Source organism: Polypterus senegalus, chromosome 18 (genome assembly GCF_016835505.1).
Source record: "Polypterus senegalus isolate Bchr_013 chromosome 18, ASM1683550v1, whole genome shotgun sequence".
NCBI lineage: Eukaryota > Metazoa > Chordata > Cladistia > Polypteriformes > Polypteridae > Polypterus > Polypterus senegalus.
The window spans coordinates 10,448,607-10,470,386 of NC_053171.1; the positions used below are offsets into that span (position 1 = coordinate 10,448,607).

Here is a 21,780-nt window from a genome sequence, read left to right on the forward strand (position 1 = left end):
CATGCGTCCAGTTATTTAATAGCCTAGTGCTTCCGGGAGAACACTTTGGCTGCTTGTTTTCAATCTGAGCACTTCTGTAATCAAAGTCCATTTCCTGCTTTTAGGGAAAGTCTTTGCTGGTATTTTATATGTCTAAATGTAAGATAATAAACATAATCAAACCCACTTACACTAATTCAGTGTCGTGAGAGGAAGATCTTAAGTCAGCAGCATAAGTCCACAAGTTAGCCCCAAGTGAGTATGTCTTGTTTAAGAATCTAGCTCTGACAAAACAATAATTTCTAATACACATGGAAATGGAAGCCTGGCGGTGTTTAATGAGAGCACCAACAAGCCATAAAATTAAATAATGGAGTTAACTAACAACAAGAATTGCCTTCTAATTAAGGGACTGGTTAGAGTAAACTGGTTGGAGTTTGAGGCCCTGACTTAGGATGTACTCACACTAGGCCCGTTTGTTCTGTACTGTGCCCAAGCACAATTGTTCCCCCATTCCTACTCCCCTACTGGCCTGCACTCACACTGCATTTAACTTTCGTCATGACCATGTGACTTTGTGTAAAGCCAAAACAAGATCTGAACATGGGGTGACAGCAAGCATGTCAAAAAGATTTTGCTTATTTTGTGTAGGGCAGAATAATATACAGATTTATTGAGTGTGCAGTGCAGCGTTTTGCTGCTAATTGTGCTGCACATTCAAGAAGATTTTTACAAAGACAAACGATGTTAATGGTGGAATTTTCTGCTTTTCTTGCCAACTACATTTCTTGTCCATCTGTAAGGTGAGAATAAAAAAAAAAAAAAACTTCTTTTTAACTCAAATGGTATTGAATTAAATGAGATTTACACTTGCTGACTTGTCACATCACTGAAATCATCATCTGTTTTCCGTGCTCGAGCACGTTTAGCGATTACACTGTTCCCAAATCCTACTGAACCATGTCCGGGCAAACCTCTGCCAAGCGGGCTAGGGCATGGTATGGTTGGCCCACACTAGTCAAAGAAACTAGACTTTGTGGGGTTACATGCAGACAAACGTGCTCAGGCATGGAACAAATTGCCAGCGTGAGTACACCCTTAGCTGTTCGTCTGTTGGCTCACTTCATATCTCATTTCTGTTTGGGTGCCATTTAAGGAAAAAATGAAACAATTCAGAGGACTGAAACTTAAAAAATTAACTAATTAGCAGTAAAAAAACGGGTCACTAATTAAGAAAAGGGTTAGTATGAAAACTTGCAGTTACCATAGCGGTCCAAGATTGGAGTTGGAGACCCCTGGTGTACAGTGGCTGGAAAGTTTTACGATGTTTTTCTCATACAGTGGTAGTTCCCAAACTCGGTCCTGCATGGGGAACAACTGTGGCTGCAGGTTTTTGTTTCAACCAACTACTTTTAACTGGACTAATAGCCTAATTAAGTGCTAGGCTGCTACTTTCAGATTTCTGAGTTTTGGGGTCAATGATAGGAGAAAACAACACAGAAAACTGGCAAATTAATATGAAAAGAACAGAAGAGAGTTCAGCATTTGAAGCTATCACAAAAATAAATACCTATGTTGTTTCTCTACTAAATATTATCAAAGAGTATTATACCTTGAAAAATCATTTTTGCATGCCTATTTTCATTTAAAATTGATTTAGCATTTTCCATGTTTCTCTTTTGAGAAGACATTTAGAATTTCTAACCCTAAATCCACTTACATCTCGCCTGAAGAAGGGGCCTGAGTTGCCTCGAAAGCTTGCATATTGTAATCTTTTTAGTTAGACAATAAAGGTGTCATTTTGCTTGGCTCTTCTCTTCTTTCATAATGGCTAACACGGTACAACACCCTAGTACTATAGCCCTAAATCCAGTAATTACAATTAACTGACACTAATATAGTAAAGCACATTTTGCTCAATGATCAGATATGCATTTTAGGTTTACACTGGACTCTGTGCTTGTGACAATACTATTGCTAGAAATAAGTCTTTCTAAATACAATGTCTGCAATTTTCATACACAAGCGTAATCCACACTTGTGAAATGTAAATTTGTTGTAAATTAGTTAGTGGGAAACGCAAATGGTGCTTACATTTCTTTGAAAAAAAATCCTGTTTGTTTTTTAGTTTAAAGGGGGGGACGTAAACTGAAACAGAAAAGTATAGGCCAATGGCAAAAATTTGGTTGAGATATCTGATAATAAGAACAGAACCTTTATTTTTGGTATAATAAGATTGATTGGCTCACTGCTGCTAAATAGCTATTTAATACGAAACTTTCAGTAACATTAAGTTAATTCACTTAATTCAGCGCTAAAGTGAGTAATTCTTTTTGAGCCATCACTTTTGTTTGATGGTGGCTTGCATTTTTAAAAAGGTTCAAAACCTCTGCCTGTGCATTACTGACAAAGCTTGGTAGGGTGAGAGAGGCCCATCTTAAGGATGCTCGACATCATAATAAAAAATAAAAATACATTTTATTTATTTGTGGGTGCCTTTCTAAACACTCAAGGACACCGAACAATAGACAAAACACAGATTATAAACAAAAGTAAAATACAAAAGTTAAAATCAGACAGAGCAATTGTAATCAAAGAGAAAAAGCAGTCTTAAACAAATGAGTTTTAAGTTGAGATTTGAAAATTGAAAATGATTAAATATTTCTAAGTTCAGGTGGTAGTGAGTTCCAAAGCTGTGGTACAGAGGTAAGACGGACGAAGGGGATAGTCAAGTGGATGGAGGAAGAGGATCTGCTGAGGGTACGGGAGGGAATGGCAACATGGAGGAGGTCAGACAGATATGGAGGGGCGAGGTTGTGGAGAGCCTTAAAAGTTAGTAGGAGAATTTTGAATTAAATTTGGAACTGAACTGGAAGCCAATGAAGCTGCTGCAAAACGGGAGTGATATGGTGAATAGAGGGGGTTCTAGTAATGATGCGGGCAGCTGAATTCTGGACCAGTTGAAGCTTATAAAGAGATCTTCGAGAAAGACCAAAGAAAAGGGAATTGCAATAATTGAGAAGAGAAGTGACAAGGCTATGAGTAAAGATAGCAGTGGTGTGGGGAGTGAGGGAGGAGTGAATATGATTAATGTTACGCAAGTGGAAATATGAAGACCGGGAGATGTTATTGATGTGGGACTGAAAGGATAAAGTACTGTCAAGGATGACACCCAGACTCTTAACCTGTGGGGAAGGGGAGACAGAGGAATTATCAATAACAAATGAAAAATGATCAGTTTTGGATGATATTGATTTTGTACCAATAAGGAGAACCTCAGTTTTGTCACTATTTAATTTAAGAAAATTTGAAGAAAACCAGGATTTGATTTCTGCTATGCAATCAGTCAGTGAGGAGGGTGGAAAGGAAGCAGTAGGTTTGCTATTGAGATAGAGCTGGGTGGCATCAGCATAACAGTGGAAGCTAATATTATATTTACGAAAGATATTGCCAAGGGGAAGGAGGTGAATAATGAAAAGGAGGGCCCCCAGTACAGAACCCACTTGAAGTAACAGCGGCGGGTTGAAATGTGAAAGTTTTGAGCTGAACAAACTGAGTGTGGCCTGAGAGGTAGGTCTGAACCAATCTAGTGGAGTGTGGGTAATGCCAATCGAAGCTAATCTATTGAGAAGAGTAGTGTGAATAGTGTCAAAGGCTGCACTCAGATCAAAGAGGATGAGAATAGTACATAAACCAGAATCAGCTGCCATAAGGAGGTCATTAGTAATTTTTATAAGTGCCGTTTCTGTACTGTGGAAGGGACGAAAGCCAGACTGGAACTGTTCATACAGATTATTTTGAGATAAATGAGAATGAAGTTGAATAGCCACTATTTTTTTATCATGTGTTCCAGCACAATAAAATGGTGAGAAAAAAACAGGGCTGTCCTCAGATGTTTAATAGATGTAACGTCACTGCTTTGCTTCCACGAGTCAGCAACCCAGGGGACGTGATGAAGACAGAGATTCTGTTAGTAATAACAATCCGGTTATTCACAGAAATCTGGTTTCTAAAATGCTACATAAACCCTTATTCCAGCTGGAGAAACGACAGTGTTTGGTATCTGAGAAATTAACAGATGTACGTTTCTCCGTGAGTAACTTGGTGATTTGGCCATGTAAACCTTTAAACGGATCACAGTTAAGGAGTTTGTCATCGGTGCTACGCATGTCCGTTGCACTCTTTCAGTTTGCCCGTATGTTAGCTTCGCACACGAGTTCAACTAACACAGGCATGACGTCCATAAGATCAGTTTCGTGAGGCAAATGCTCCTCCTGGTTGATATAATTTGACTCAACATTTCAAAAATGTATGTTGAATAGGTAAACTTACAGAGTTAAGATCAGCAGTAAAATCCCCGGAGCAGTAACATGCGTTAAGCAGTCCGATTACTTTTTAAAGTAACGAGTAGCCAAATGCAAAACTTATATTAGAGCAAAAAATATCCGCATTACTATCACCTTAGTGGCACTGGGTGTATGGCATGGAGCACGAGTACCAGGGCGCCGCTCCTTTACAGGGCTCAGTCGTGCGGCATGCAGAAAACAGTGTGCACTGTGCATCCGGTAACAGAAGCATATTAATAAAGTGTATGTTTAGTTTTAACTCAGCTGTTTGCTATAGATATTTTGAAACAGTGTGATCAGGTGACGCAGTGGTGAGTGTGTGTTCCTACTGCGAATCACAGCGAAAACATTTTAAGACTGAAATCTTTAATGTATGGTAGTTATACCTAGCAGGACACTAACAGATTAGGAAAACCTGCCCTTAGGCTGTGCTATGGTATACGGTACTTTTAACTGGTATTTCACAAATCGGTTACCATACCGTATGGAACCTGTTACGAATCTAAATAAATAAAAGATTCTTTCTGAAACCTTTATAATGTGCATGGATGGGTATTTTGAAACCAAAATTGTTCCCCTATGTCGTTGCTCTGAAGAACCGCTCTGTCACCTTTGTTTTTAAGAGTGTAACTGAAAGAAAGAACACCATTCCACTCCTCTTTCCAAGGACCTCTGACACATTGTGCAATCCGTGTCACCACTATCAGCTGAGTAGAACGCTTTCAACCTTAACGGTAAAAACAAACAAAAAAAATCAAACCATCCTTTAATCACATGGGGATGTCAAAATAGGTACCTTAAAAGCGAAAAGATTGAAACTTTTGACCTTTCATCTGACCTTACAGCACTAATTCATAAAGTTCCTTCAAGAAGTTACTATTAAGATTCTCATAACTTGCAAAGTAACAAATTGCATCTGGTTTGCATCTGGATACTGTGTAGTTATGATGCATAAAATGACATTTTTGTAAATGGGACTTGAGAGCATCTGATGTTGAACTGATTCATGTCTCTATGGCTGTGCAGTGGTAAGGGGGAAATAGGCGGAACTTGATATTTGACATAGATATTGTATGGCAGTTTTTGGTCATTTATTTTCAGATACTCCACGTTCATTCTGTGCTTCAGTCGTTATGTGAGGTCCAAGGTGAACTTGGGTTCATGGCCTCCGCCTCGGATACTGACGCCTCATAATACAAAAATGAACAGCGTGTCAGCACGACACTGTTTGTTAGTTTAACAATGTAACAGCGCAGTTTAAAATCACCAGTAAGTACATTACTTAGGCTCTCATTATACCAAAACAATAGGTATGCAACGAAGAATCTCACAGTGTTCAAGGTGCTGAGCCACTTCCATTTGCTTGACTAGAGAAAAGTGAAGAGAACCACTCCAGAACGGAGATGCACAACTCAATCGGTTACTGTCGGTTACTGTCGTTTCTGCCTAGTTTGTCCCCCTGGCCAATTGTGCTTAAGTTAGGGCTGCTCATCTCATTAACATAGAGATGAAGAAATCTGGAAATAAATTAATTGATACATGTTTGCTGTAAATAAATAAATCGTCTTTATTTATTCATTTATTCTGCATTTATGTATTTATCTATTCCAGCGTTTCTCAACCTGTAAGTATTTGCGACCCGAGTTTTCATAACAGTTTTAATCTCGCACCCCTAACTTTTTTTGAAACCCTGACAAAATTTATTCTTATATTTTTTGCTGCCGATACACATTTTTCTAGTATCAGAATGTAGTTTAAGTTAATTTGTTTTGGTTTCAATAGATGTATTTTTCATATTTTCGATTCTTGTTTTCTTTTTTTCATATCTTTTGGGTTACTTCACGCCCCCCTAGCCCCACAGGTTGAGAACCGCAGATTTATTCTATTAATGGTATATATTTATTTATTTAATTAAATTAAAGATGTATTTACTAATTGATTGATTTATTTTTAAGTCAAGTTTAATCCTTCGCATTTTTCCAGGTGACCATATGGTTTCCGTGTTATACACCATTGGTACGGGATTCGTTAAAATCAGTTTGTGATGCTCCATTTATTGCAATGGCAAATGAATTTTACTACCAAATATTAATTGATTACAACATTTTATTACTAAAATTGCTTGTGATGCGCCATCTGTTGGAAGGAAAGAAACACAGCAACCGGACGGACACACGTACAGACACATAGACACTTTATCGTTTTATTAACGTGATTACTTCATAGAAAAAAACTATAATGAAAAGTGAAACGTTTTACAAAGTATTTTTAGATTCAATGAGGTATTGCTATGGCCGTAAACTTAAGTCAGTTTATTGTCGACTAAATAATTTGCTAAAAACACACTGCATGATTATATAATTCTACTTAGTTTCGGACAGACTGTAAACAAAAATGTAACACTTTCGAGATTGATAGGATTTGTGCACTAATTATCGGATATTGTTAAAATGTAACAGTTTCACTATTTTAATATACTACATTCATCATTCAAATTTTAATATAGGTTATAACAATGGTAATATGAATACCCCTGTATACGGTAATAAACCAAGGAAATATACAATGCGCACGCGCACTACTTTCATCCTCTTCCCCAGATAAACGGTTAGGTGACGCGACCAACGACCAATTGAAAACGAACTTTATTTTCTCGCGATGGTTCCAGATGTGATTGACGTTAGGAAAAGCCAATGATATCTGCGAACCTTCACGAAGTCAGTAATTTACACGACCATCTATCAATAACGTAGCCCCTACAAGGCGGGCTTCCATTTTCACAGATCGACGCCCATTGTGAGTTTTCGTCTCAATGTCGCCGGTCTAGTATTTTGGTCGACAAACAATATTACTTCTTTTTCATTTCCAGTTTTTTTTCCCCCGTAGAAGTAAGTTAGGAATTAATACACGAATAATATAAGATAACAGGATTTCAGAAATTTAATATAGTGGGAAGTGGAGTTTCCACTTTGAGGAGTGGCGCAGCCGTGTAAAAGAGACAGAAAATGGCCGCCAACACGACTCAGCAAAGCCAGCTTGCTAGTTGGTGAGTATTTATCATCCTAATTTTTCATGTTGTAAATTGGTAACTTATAATACCATATTTTTATTCAAGTATTTATCGAGTTAAGTAGTTAATATTGGTAAGTGTTAAAGAGGCTAGTCAATGTCTTAATGCTGTGGGTCATTTAGCATTGACCGTCTTCCGGATTGTGAGTAGAGCATAACTTCAATGCGTTGTAAAATAAAGTAATATTTAGTTGTTTTGAATAGGCATTGCGTCTTAAACGCATACCAGTCTCGTACCAAATAAACTCCAGTCAAGCTCTTATTTAGAAGTTTTGTGACAAAGATTTTCGGTTATCAAGTTCTACCCGTGCTGTAGTCAATGCGAAGAATGGCTGCGATCGCGTTAATTTCCTGCGGAGAGTTGCAAAGGCATATTTTTTTTAATAAACCTTTTCTGCAAATTTGCAGTTTTTGGTCATGTTTCTGGGCATCCTTGTAAGTTATCCAGGTACCCATAGCAAGCTAATGATTTTCGGCTATTCAAGTAGGTTCTTTGGGTGTTTTTTTTCTTTTAAGGCAGGACGTGACGTTAGAGCTAGAAATGGATACAAAAACATGAATCAGACCTGTTCAATTAAATTTTAGAGAGACTTTATTTCCAAGTTATTTACTTTTTATTGCTTGATTCAGCGTAGCGTATCTAATGCGCCGTTCAAATTTGGGACATGGGCGATTTCCTCTTGTGAACTGTAAAACCTTTGGACCCACCGGCTCCCGCACCTTGTAGTTCAGGGTTCAAATTCCGGCTGTAATGTTGTTTCCTTTGTGAACATTTTTTTTTTCGACCTTCTACCCTTTCCTGTACCCTTTAGTGACCACTCAAGTCACTTGCAGATTACCTGAAATATCTGTAAAATGGTATCTTGTGCGTATTTGTATAAGAGTTGTTTCCCTTCTGTCATCACATTTTGAACGGCAAGTTCCGGCCCATGTTAAATGCATTATAATCTTCTCGGTAAATCGCCGATGTCTATATATTTGGAGATAAGATTTAAAGGGTGAATATTTTACAGCATTCCGCATATTTTTAATGTACTTTATTTCCTGTGAATAAAGTGCTAATCGTTTGCTGATGGATGCTGTTAAGTGGTGTGAGTTTTAAGACAATGGATACAGTTTGGTTTAGAATATATAGTTCCAGCGTCATAAGGTTTGAGTTTAAATGTTTTACTTCATGTATTTATCTTAAAGCCAATACAGTACTGTTTTGATTTTTCAGATTTCAATTATTGTAGCACTTCTTGCTATTTAAATTTGCCAGGTTTTTTTTGTCTTTGAATTAATTCTTTCATTGCTTATTATATTATTGTAGGTCTCAGCAGTATAGTGGTGGAAGTTCTGGGTCTGAAACTCCAGTCCATGAAAATCCAGAATGGGAGAAAGCACGTCAGGCTTTAGCTTCCATCAGCAAGAACACCAATACTTCTGCCAAAAATGTTGCAGTGGGGCAGGGGCAGAGTCAGACACAGGTAGTAATGTAAAATGTTTTATCCATAGTCAGAACACTTGGTAGGGATGGTTGGTTGTGTGAAGGTTATGTCTAATCCATGAAATGTACTGTATCATTGTAGTACTGTAAGCAATATATTGAACTTGCAAACATAGACTTCATTCTGCCTTAGGGTATTGTATGGATTAAGGCAATTAACTGTTTTTAAGCCTCACTCCTTGGCATTTAATTTATTTAAGTTTTTTTTTTTTTTTTTTGATTTCAAAAATAGGAAAAGTTCAATAAAACTAAAAAAATGTGTAAATATAAAACCACCTTGCTCCAGAGATTCATATAAGGGAATAGAGTAAAATTAAATTCATAAAACATGCAGATCACTGAAGTCCCAGGGGCCCACAAGTCAGGCTGAGCAAAATAAAATTGATAAATTTATGTCCATTTGAATCATGACATAATCTTGGAAATACTGTCTTTCCATTTACTGATAGATTGGGCCGGTACTTCATTGATCTGCGCATCTAACAGTTTCTGCATTATTATGTTCACATACTTTAATAGGGAAGAAGCAAGCCTTTTGGGTAGCTGTCTTGGTACATGCATTAGTAGTTTGAGAGTGCATATTTTAAAGTTCACAGAGTATTTTGCTTTGATGCCATGGTTTCTTCCTGAACCAGTGTATTTTAAATTGACAGGGTCAGCAGTATTCTGCTGCTGCTGGGGATTCAGTAGCCTTACAGCAACAGCAATATTTCCAGTGGTACCAGCAACAGCAGCAGCAATACAGTGGCTATGCCTACTCCTACAACTACTATTACCAGATGCCTGCAGTAAGCTGAAATTTAACTTGCTTAGGGACAGTGGGTTACATCTTTTATAGTGATATATTTCCAGATAATTTTAGTATTTTTCTTTGAAAGCTAAATTTATCTTTTTTCCCCCCCAATGCCAGTATGCTAGTGGTTACTCACAGCAGGGTCAGTATGCAGTGTCTGGGACTTATGGATCACAAGCAACCCCTACCACACCCACTGGACAGGTATTAGCATAAAAACTGTTTTGCATTATTTCAGTTAACTCAGGTTTTTAATGTTTCTGGGTTTGAATTTTGGGCATATTTGATTTAACTACAAATATTGTTAATGGCTTACAAAAATATTACATATTTTTTCATATGTTGCCCCATGTAGTTTGTAGTGATGGCCAAGGAAAGTTTAATTCTCCTGTTTTAATGCAGAGTGGGAGTGGGAGGGGCTTGACGTGTCCATTGAAAAAATCTCAGCGTCACTCGTGATGCATAATCCACATCAAGTCCTCCAGTCTTATACTAAAAATGTGCAAAGTGCATTAATTTTTTGCCAAAATGTTATTAAAAAGATTGTATTTTACCAGAGAGATCAATTTTACACGGGGTTTTCCTTTAAATTGAAGATAGAGTTCTTGATCATTGAATGAGGAGGGAAGTGAGTTTTCAGTTCAGAACTTCGTTCTCATTTGAAGGGGCTTCCTGTCTCTGCACAGCTTTTTTTTCTGGGGTATTTTAACAATCTTTAAAAAAAAAAAAATTCATGTATTTTGAACATTGTGAGCATATGACTGGATGATGTGGCATGTGGATTATGCAACATGAGTAACGTGTGTCTTTTTTTTTTTTTGTTACTGGAAGGTTTTTGTTATGGTTTACTGTTGTCGGGCATTCTTCATAGATTCCCATTCTACCCGAAATGTTGATTAAAGTAAAATATGATTATTTTTTGGATTGACTATTCCTTAGATTGATCAGTTTTTTGCTAAAAAGATGTGATTTCAACCTAAGCTAGATAATTCTGCAATGATTATTGTGAGATGCTTTAAATATTAAAGTACATGTGAGTTACTCTGATTAGTGTGTTACATTGTATTACTCTTGCAATATCAGATTTTTACTTTTGACGTAGACTTCAAGATAATGAACTATTGTTTATTGCCTCTCTTTTTTTTTTTTTTTTTCTCCTTTTTTGTGTTTTGGTGGTTGTCCACAGCCTCCTTTGCCACCAATGGATGAGTCTTTCCAGTCTCAGTCACAGCCAACCACCCCAACCACTCCACAGCCTGCTACTCCTAATCAACATCCAGGATCTGTGGGACAAAATGACCTATCTCAGCATCATTCGCAAAATGCACTAGGTCAACTGTCTTACCACAGTTCTCAGCCTGGTTCAGTTCAGTACCAGAGTTACCAGAATTCTGCTGCCGGCTCCCAGCAAGGATACCAGAATACAGGCACAGGCTCTCATGAATACAGCAACAGTAATCAAGGGAGTGGACCTGGCAACTCGGGACAGCATCATAATTATCAAAACTCAAATTCTGCATCACAGAACTCCAACCAGCATCTTGCATATAACCAGAACTCAAATTCTGGTTATCAGAATTCTGGTGGCAACCAGCAATTTCTCCATCAGCAGCAAAGTTCATTTTCAGATGTTTCCAGCAAAAAGAATAAAGGGGGGCAGCAGCTCTGGCATAGAATGAAGCGTGAGTTACTTGATTTTTAAGTCCGTAATTCAGAGAAGTTGGTGGTAATGTTAAATGTAGATATAATTCAGTATGTATTTTAGTGTAGAATTGGAGGTAGGTTTTTTTTGTTTTTTTTTTTCCTTATACAATTTCTCGTATTAGGAATTTGTTAGTTTTCGCATACCCCTTGGGGTCAGAGCGCAGGGTCCGCCATTGTACAGCGCCCCTGAAGAAATTGAAGGTTAAGGGCCTTGCTCAAGGGCCCAGCAAAGTAGGATCTCTTTTGGCAGTGACAGGGATTCGAACCGGCAACCTTCGGGGTACCAGCACCAGATCCTTAGACTCGGAGCAACCACTATTTATTACTTAATTTTCTTGTATTGACATCCTTTTTTAATTGTATTCTTTTTAAAAAGGATTCTGAAGTTCAATAGTTTTTTTTCCTCCTTTGTCCTTTTTTTAATATGGTTACATATATTTACACATTCATAACCCCACAAATGTTTTGCAGAGGCACCAGGAGCTGGTGGAGTGAAGTTCAACATTCAGAAACGCCCATATGTGCTAACAAATCAGTCATTTGCCTCGTCTGAGCAAAATAATGCAATGGCCAGTTCACCATCTCAGAACAAGTATGTAAATTGGAGCTCATAGCTCTTTGTATGAAATATTTGCGAGTGAAATAATACATGTATGCAATGGTTGATGTTTTGGTTTCGTTTCTGATATAGCGTGACAACAGCAAAGCCAGAAGACTGGCCACAAGCCATGAAAGAATATGTTCAACGTTGTTTTACTGCTTGCGAGTCTGAAGAGGATAAGGATCGCACAGAAAAGGTTCTGAAGGAAGTCTTGCAAGGGAGGTTGCAGGATGGATCAGCCTATACTATTGATTGGAGCAGAGAACCTTTGCCAGAGTAAGAAGTTCATATTGTCAGAGGTGGTTGTATCCTGTCTGTCTGTGTCTCTCTCTGCCCTCCTCAGGTTGCTTTGCTTTTTAAATTTTTAGAATCCCTATAATGTTGATAATCTGAGTAATGCTTTTCTGGCAAACATGCTTAGATTTTTGCCATATAGAAATCTTACTTTCCTCTTATGAATATCCTGGTACTTTGTTTTGCTCACACACACACATAGCTTAGGTCAGTTTGGCTTGAATGACTTTGTTCCAAATAAAGTCTTAACATGTTTAGTGTGTGTAGATATTTATAGGTGTAAAAAAACTCGGTACTTCCTCCACTATTTAGTGACTTCAGTTTTCAACAAGTTGTCAGAATGAGAGCTCCCAATTTGAAAGACATTATTGTGAAATCTACCTCAGGGAAACTTGTGCGTTTACATGCCATTAAGTTGAAGAAAAAAATACAATTGAAGCTATAATACATAGCAGTGTGTACAGAGAAGGCATATATGTTCTCCAGTCGGAAGGCGCAATAGCCCAAAGACCCTTTGGCTGCTTTTGTGTGTTTGTGCACCAGATTATTTGTGCAGCCAGAAAACATTTATTGCCACATGTATTGAGGAGCAGGACCTGTCATTTGCAATTAACTTTGTCTCTTTCTGTGGATAAAAAGGGGTTCAATGTCATGCATTTGTTCTTAATACTTATAACATTCTCAGTATGTCAGTAATTATTTGGCCTTTTTTTTTTTTTTGGTTGCACCTATTGTTGTGTGCTGGGTTATGCACTATAAATTTAGTGAATATGAAAATGTGTTTCGTTAGTTTCATTTGTTGCACAAGATGCATATGTTGTAGCAAAAGGATGCACTTGAAATATGCTCGGACAAGTTTATTAAAATGTGCTCATACCTTAAATGTGTTCATTGAATGTTATATTTTATTATAGGTTTTTCAGTAGGCCCTAGAAATGTTTTACCTTTAAACTTTTTAGGTTGAAAAAGAACAGATGGGAGACTGTGTCGCACAGAGTCTCTGAATCAATAAGCCAGACCAGTGGTAGACTTGGCAGTACTGCAAGTGGGGGTTTATCTGGGAGAGTGGCCATGACTGGCAGGACTAGGGGAGGGGGTTCTTCAACCAATTCGTCCCACTCCTCCTTCAGTCCTCATAAGTTGGGCCACTACAGGAATGTTTTTACCAAAGACCAGAGTACCTCTTCAAGTAGTAGCCGCTCTCGATCTCGCTCCTCTTCACCCCACCGGCGGCAACATCATAGGCGAAGGTAAAATTTGCTTCTTGTGCCTTATTAAATTTTTAATAATTTGCTCAGATTTGTACTAAAATGACCAACTGCTTTAAAGTAATTAGTGTCAAGTTAATCCAGCAAGTTAAGTGACAATGCCTTATGAATATGCATTATAAAACAATTTAAAATGTTAATATTACAAAACTGATATGCTTTCTCTTCAGTGACTCTGGTTCACCGTCTGATAGCAGTCTTTCAAGTGATGCCCGACCGCTTGTACGGAGAAATCAAAAAGGAGACAGAGGCCGTGGAGGAAGAGGACGAGGTGGCAGAGGAAATAGAGGAAGGAGGTAGGAGTGCCAATATTATTACCTGGATTTTTTTTTTGTCTAAGTTGATTTCATTTCCTAAACCAAGTTATTAAATTATAGTTCAAATAGTTACTAAACCAGTATTTACAGTTACAATACTGCTAGTTTGTATTTTATTTTTGAAGGTTCCAGCCTTTTTCTGAGTTTGTGTTTTAGTATTCTTGCATTGAATGCTAATTTAACATCTTTTCAAGAAGAGTGACGTTTAAAATTTAAGAGGTGTCCTTGCTTTTTTTTTTTTTTTTTTTTTTTGTGTGGTGGGGGTGTAGGAATGCAGATGATTCTGGCACAGCACAGAAGCGTGGCCGAAGAAAAGGTGGTTGTGCAGGACTTGACTTTGAGGACCCTGAGAGAGAGTTCAAAAAGCAGAATCGTGCTGCTAGGTTTCAAACAGGCCCAAGTGGAAAGAAATTGCGGACAGAGCCCCTTGTTCTTCAGATCAATTCATTTGATAACCATAGTTCTATGACATGTGGCGATGGCCTAGATTGGGAAGATTTCAAGATAGTTGGTACCAGTCAAGAAATTACCAAGCACTATTTAAGGCTTACTTGTGCTCCTGATCCCTCAACTGTTCGGCCTGTTGCTGTAAGTTAATTTTACACTTGAAATCTGGAAAAAGATAAAACAGTTCCATTAGCACTTAAGTTTACAGTAACAATTAAAAAAAAATTCATCAGTAGTTAAGTAAAATGAACATAACTGTCAAGTTTTGCAAGTAGCATATTATTTTCAGAAGGTTTGAGTTGCTCGGTGAAGAAATAACGTATTTGAATATGTTGCACCCTTGTAGGTACTTAAAAAATCATTGCTGGCTGTAAAAACTCATTGGAAGACCAATCAGGATTATGCCTTTGCTTGCGAACAGATGAAGTCAATTAGACAAGATCTAACGGTATCTATAACCTTTAACGTGTATAGTTCTTGAATGTACATTTTCATGTATGTAATTGGTATAAAAGATAGCTTCTGAAGATTTCCTGTTTTTGTTTGTGACAGGTTCAAGGTATTCGCACTGAGTTCACAGTAGAGGTTTATGAGACACATGCCAGGATTGCTTTGGAAAAGGTACTTTTAATTTTATTAATATGCTTGTTTTTAATTGTTTATTGTAGTAGGTTAATGGAAAAATCTGGCTTTGTTTGGTTATAGGGTGATCATGAGGAATTTAACCAGTGCCAGACACAGTTAAAAGCCCTTTATGGCGAGTCTCTGTCTGGCAATGTGGGAGAATTCACTGCCTACAGAATCCTGTACTACATCTTCACCAAAAATTCTGGAGGTAATGCTATCTAAATTTCCAGTGTTTGTATGTTACAAGGCATACTAAACTGGGTCAGTGAGTGTGTTCAGATATAGATCATCCACCAAATGAGTCATCATAATTGAAAACGTACAATTTTGTTTTCTTATTTATGGTTAACAAATGTCATATTTAGTTATGTTCTTTTGTTTATTATTAGTGGAATTATTCAAGAACAAAGTATTCCAGGAGAGTGCCTGAATGGTTAAAGCAGCTATGCATTCACACAGTATTAATCAGAGTTATCAATGCTGTCTTTCACTCATTGAAGCAAGTGACAATCGACTAACTGCTCCAGGCAAATGTGGTCCATTAAGGGTATACAGTACAAGTGTTTGGTGTCTGTGTAGTTAGACAAAGTGCAAATAGTGCGTACTTTTGGTATTATCGTTCAGGAAAATTTCAACAAGCCAGTTTACCATGGAAAGCTTTATAATAGATATAGATATAATAGTATGCTCAAGTGTTTTATTTTTACTACCTGTAAGAAGTATAACCAGCTGAGGGACCCAGGTCTACTCCATGCCAGTGGTATCCTGCAACTAACATTTTTAATAGGCTCCTCATGTACATCAGGTACATTAATGTTTTTTAGTTTGTGATTGCTTTCAAATCAAATTTTTAATTGCTGTAACCTCCCTTGCATAACTTTATTTCCATATTAGTACCAATTGTTCCTTTTGTCAGTGTTTGACTGTTCATTTTGTATGTAATGGTTTTCTGGTCTTTTATTAATTTTATACACATATATATTTACAGACATAACTACTGAGCTAGCCTACCTGACTCGAGAAATGAAGACTGATCCATGTGTATCTCATGCATTAGCGCTTCGTACAGCGTGGGCTCTGGGAAACTACCACAAATTTTTCTGTCTTTACCGTACAGCTCCTCGGATGGGAGCCTACCTGATTGACAAGTTTGTGGAGCGAGAAAGAAAGTTGGCTCTAAAAGCTATCATCAAAGCGTATGTATATGGGAGAGGGAGGTTAATAGCAATTTTGAGTTGGTTACAGGTTAAGGTACAAATTCATTGTGTATTTTGAGGAGCCATAGTGCTGTGCCTAATGCTTTTGCTAAGTTTCTGCTGGTTACCATTCTCTCAGCATGGTTGAGTCTATTCATTTAATGCATTGTTTTAATACAAGGAAGTATTCAGTGGAGGACATCAAATGTTTTTGGATATTTGTGTTGCTTGTGCATTTCTTTTAGTTAGATTGTTATATCTGATTAGCATGTCTTGTTAGTCTTCCTTTTTTTAAGGCACTGGTCAAGGTTTAGCATAAGCAACATAAATGTTAATAGTGTTAAGCTACTTGATTTTCGAACTGAGAACACACTGCACACACTAGCATATGCCTGTGCTAAAGCAGTCATGCAGAATCTTGTTAAAAAAAAAAAAAAAAACACTGAAAGGAACTCTTGAATACTAAAACATGAGGGTACTAATTTTGCCAAAAATGTACATTTTATGCAAGCATGTAAAAGTTCATCCCTCCCAGTGAAAGCATTGTAAAGTAATAGGTAACTGTATAATTTCTTGTAGCATTAACAGTTGTGGTAATAGGATTGTTACATGTACTTCCCTTTTATATTTTCTTCTCCCTTACCTACAAGTGTTAGGTTTGGAAATGAAAACAGTGACCAGTAGTAGTAACTGGTCTATTTAAGTGCTACACCAGCCATTGTTGGTATTGTGAGCATCACCTTACCGTTTTGTGAATGTTTTAATCCTGTTCAGCACAGTTACAAGGTAGAAAATTGCTTCTGCCTCATGGATACAGAGTTTTGGTTATGAACCCTGCTCAGTCTCATTCTTCATAGAACTTGTACATTCTCCAGTGGTGGGTGCAGGTTTTATTCGTTGTACTCCAGCTTTCCTCTAACATCCTCCATACAAAGTAATGGGCACTTTTAAAATTTGCCTTGTATAGGGATTATGTATTTTAGGTGGACCCTAGAATAGAGTAGAACGTCAGCTAAACTGAGTTTATTGTATGGAATAGTCCCCAGCATCTTACTGAGCAGGTTTTAGAATGTTAATGTTTCACCCGTTTTTTTTTGTGGTGGTTTTTTTGTTTGGTCCCTCAAGGTACGGATTTACATAATCAGGTTTGTATGTTTTCAGGTTCATTTTTAAATGAATAGATGCTAAACTTGTTTTTTTGATCAAAGGTGCTTTTTGAATTTCTTGTACAATATTTTAAATTGTATGTCTAACGTATGTACAAGCTTTTATTTCTTTTGCTTTAATTTTTATTTCTCATTGTCCTTCAATTTTTAGTTTTCGTCCAGCGGTTCCCATCGAGTACATCCAGTCAGAGCTGGCCTTTCAGACGCAAGAGGATTGCCTGGCTTTCCTCAACGGTCTTTCCATCTCTTATCTCGGGAATGATCCCTCCAAAATAGACTGCAAACTCAGTGTTTCTGTACTTGCCAACTTTTGATGATTCAGCACATATTCTATTCTGCCTCATTAGCAGAAATATTTAAGCAGAGGAAAGTGTCTGCCAATGTTCATGCCGTGGATATTGGTAAAATGGCTGTACCCAGATTTGATGGATGGTATCACTAAAGGTTTTCACTGTACCATGAAAAGGAGAAGGGTTCTACAAGAGGTCGGTCTTATGAGACTCCCAATAGATGGAGCCCCTCCCCTGGATATGATCAGTAGTCATTGTTTGGTCTTCTTGAAGAGTGCTACAATAATGGGAAGAGACTAAAAGGCTTGTGTTGTCGCCAGAAGATATGGGATTTTCTGGTAGTACAATATGGACATTGCCCAAAGTGGAGCTTAGAATAATTAACATGCACCGAAACTGAACAGTAAACCTGCCTATCGATCATAAACAAAGGCTTTGGAGTTGGTAGCATATGTTACCTGCCCAATTGTAAGAAGCCAGTCCTAAAAGCTGAACATTCAGTCCAGAGCAGATCAGCAGCCACTCCTTGGGTTATCTTTTTAAAAATATTTATGAATGATTTTATAGTAATTGAATGTTGCTTGTGGTCCCTTGCACTAAATATTCAACTATAGGAGAAATTTGAACATGGAGAGAGACTTGGCTGTCTTGTTTTATAAATTGGCTGGAAAAGGATGCCATTTTATTCTGGACTGATTACAAGAGAGCCTTAAAGTAGCTGCACTTGGCCAAGTTCACTTTTAAGCTTACTGCAGTTTTGAGCTCAACTAGGACAATTCAAAATGGCATATAAGCATCTTTTTTTTTTTTTTTTTTTCCTCTCCCGAACCCCCCAGAGAGTCAGTATTAATTAAAACCACTGAAAAAGCTCATCTGACCTCAACCAGTTCTCAGGTCCACATAAACTATAGAGATGAAGATGCATGTAGTATTGGCCTAGACAAAATGGCATACTACTCGGTCTTTGCTCCATATATCATGCTTGTAGCAATGTGCAGTGAACCATTTGCATTGCTGGACTGAGTAATGAGGTCTTTCTTCAAAGACCATCTTTCTCATGGAGTTCAAAGATCAGGTCTCTCGGGTGAAAGCAGTTTTGGGAAAGGAGAGGTGAAGATGTTGCCCTACAACCTTTTTTCCTGCCACCAACTAAAAATACTCGCACAAATGTGAGGAAGATCTGATTGGAAGATACAAGAGGCATGCTGTAAGGAAGATCTGATTAGAAGACATAAGGCAATCCATTTATGTGAGATTCTTCGGAAACTGACGACCTAGTTTTTCTCTTCCAGCTCTAGTATTATGGCTCTTCATAGCAGCTTTAAAAAGGGAAAAATTGTAGCTAGTAATAGTGTTTTTTTTTTTTTTTTTTTCTTCAGATCCCAGCCATTAGATTTTACTCTACGTTTTCACTGTGTAATTAGTATTAAGTTCATCAACATGTGTTTTTAAATGTATGAAGGTGCCAAATTGTGTGTGATCTTTGTGTGATTGTTTAGGCAGTTAAAATGGTGTGCTGGCATGCTCCACAAATGACTCTCAGATTCTATTTCATAGTAGTGTTCAATGGATCTTGCGTCCTGTGTAGTGTGTGTGTGTTTGTTTTTTTTTTTTTAAGTAAAGCAGTTTAGATTTTTGGGCCTCAAGCGGTGGTATAATTGGTAAGTCCAGATTGCATACTTGTTTATTTCTTTGTTTTTGCCTTTTTTTTCTGTTTAAGGAAAATCTTTGACATTAGGACTGCATTTACTTCTTATCAACTGAAGTGTTTATTCCTGTTAGCCGTAATTTTGGTTTCCAAATACATTTAAATCCCCCCAAGCAGAAAATTAAAAAGTTCTGATTGAATATAGTTGATGAGTTAATTTTGCGGAAACATGGGTCCAGCTTTTGTAAAGCTTAATTCTTATTTTTGGACATCTTTGATACTATGCTTTTTGCCTGCTGTAAATCTGTCTTCACCACATTACCTTGCATTTTGTGGTGGATTTGTTAGGTGGCTATTCCTATCTAGGTTCATCGTCATTTATGAAGATCATGTTGTCTTTGTCGTGTTTGTAAGAATTGCATTTGTGGAGCTTGGTTGGTATGTGCACAAGGGATGATGTCTTCAAGTTTATAACAGACGTCTTCAAGTTTATAACAGACCTCTTACTACTATGGTCCCACGGGGGGCTTTTCTTGGATTCAGGCTTTTTTTTTTTTTTTTAAAAGAGTCCATATAATTTGTTAAAGTATTTCTCATTTATACATGAATCATTTTTTGTGTGTTGATTAATAACCTTCTGTTGTGAAATTTTTGCCTTAATTTCTTGAATTTGCCTGTGTGTGCTTGTTTGTGTAGGGGATGATAGAGTAAGGGCTGGATTGGAGAAATGGGCAACACTTGTGGGCCAGCAGCTTGGCAGTGATTTGTACAATCCACAGATTTAGTGGGTTTAGCTGGGTGTTTTTGTAATGTTTATATAAAACAATATGACGGGTGTTGTATATTGAAATTTTTAGGAATCTATACGTATGCTGTAAAGTATAAATATAGGATATTCATTAATCATTTTCTTACAATGAATACAGAAGGTTCAAAACATCAGCGTTATAGCAATTTCTGATGATTGAACAATGTGCACTTTTTATATGCAATTTTTATACCTTTTGTGTATATGTATATTGTGTATATATATATATTTTTTTTTTTTGCCTGTTTTAGTGTCTTGTGAACCCCATGTTTGTTTCATATTTATGACCAAATTAACTTGGTTAGTTCTCAAGCTTTTTGTCTTTCAGTATTTGAATGGATCGATCAAAGGCAAGGGGGAAATGAATATGAATATCAACATAAAGAATGCAAAGCAGTGATCTGAACACATTCCCATTTTTGTGGTCAGTTCAACATTTTAATCAAGCAGCAGCCAAGCAAAGCCAGTCAAGGAGAAATGCATTACAAGAAAGAATAATGAAGTTCCTTTCTTTAGAATGGTGGTTATCACTTTAGGAAGATCATTTTGGAAAGAGACTTGCTATAAAAGAAGAGTCAAATAAAAATGAAGGACTGTGCAGTTTTTTGTTTTAAATCCCCTAAAAGTAACCAAGCTTGGTCCTGCAGAAGTCTACAGCGTAAGTTTGTCTACCTCGAAGAAGGAGTTATTCCACTATAGTTTTGAGATGTGGCTTGAAGTTTGGGTTGGTGGTGTGGGAGGGTAGTTGGGGAGAGATTTTCTAGAGGGGAAATGGGAGGATGCAGGTGTAAGATCCATTTTGAATTTATATCACTAAAGCGAACTACTGTAGTTTGTAATCTGTTCCTCCACTCCTTTAGAAAAATTCGCACACAGGTAAAAGTCATCAGTATTGAAGGAGGTGTTTCTGTTCGTACCTGATTTATTTTGCATCTGTTCTCTTTTGTGTAAATGTGTACTTTCTATAGTGCTGCATGGCTTCATGTGAAGCCATAAGTTTGATTTTTGATCTTGCTCATTCACCTAGCACTTCTTTCTCTTCCTGTTCTTTTTAGACAGCTAAACTTTTCCCTCCATTCTACTTTCTATAATCCTTCTATTCTCTCCCTGTCTAATGCCCCCCATGCCCCTTCTCATGTTGAGTGCCTGTCATTTAGATCTGTAATGCAGAAGGGATCCAAATTATGTACTTTTTTAATTGCCGTGTTCAACTTTTTATTTATTTTACTGTACTGTAATGTTTTGTTTACTATTTGCTCCCATTCTACCCTTTCCTTTTTTCTTTTTTTTTTATCTTTTTTTGTGACACGTTTATGCTGCTTTTTGTGGCTTATTCCCACCTCCCCTTGCCCTTTTTGTTCTCTTGGATTCTCTTTGTAAACCTTGAGAGATGCAAAGAATAAATACAAAATTAAAATATGTATTTCTTTCATTTATTTACAAAATTTCAACATTTCACGTGGACCATTGCAAAATGTGATCAGTGCAGATTTATTGCTGTTGTATGCTGCTATCAGAAGTAGATGTAGTTCTTTGAAGAAAGACAACATACTGCAGTTACATTCCTTTATTAGGTCAGGCACAGTTTGGTTGCCCAAGGGTGTGTGCTTCAGTTGCTTGGCATATCTTTCTTTTGCTGTAGCCATATACTAAGTTTTACCACTTAAACTGCCAGTTGGTCATGTTTGTTCAGTAATTCAGTCACTTCCTTCAAAATGCAGTAGAGTGGCATTAAAAA

The 21,780-nt window shown here is 37.2% G+C and overlaps 1 protein-coding gene across 2 annotated transcripts; it reads left to right on the forward strand.

Moving 5' to 3' along the window:
• Nucleotides 1-7,095: 7,095 nt before the first annotated feature.
• leng8 (leukocyte receptor cluster (LRC) member 8) lies at nt 7,096-21,463 on the forward strand. Of its 2 annotated transcripts, XM_039742013.1 has the most exons (15): nt 7,096-7,371; nt 8,707-8,863; nt 9,537-9,671; nt 9,794-9,880; nt 10,863-11,358; nt 11,852-11,972; nt 12,072-12,257; nt 13,235-13,525; nt 13,714-13,839; nt 14,130-14,448; nt 14,654-14,755; nt 14,860-14,928; nt 15,013-15,142; nt 15,923-16,130; nt 17,448-21,463. In XM_039742013.1, the coding sequence occupies exons 1-15, from the start codon at nt 7,331-7,333 to the stop codon at nt 17,608-17,610; spliced, it is 2,631 nt and encodes an 876-aa protein (XP_039597947.1). In that variant the 5' UTR covers nt 7,096-7,330; the 3' UTR covers nt 17,611-21,463. The 2 variants fall into 2 exon arrangements, with proteins under 2 accessions (XP_039597947.1, XP_039597948.1); XM_039742014.1 differs by lacking the exon at nt 9,794-9,880.
• Nucleotides 21,464-21,780: the final 317 nt, after the last annotated feature.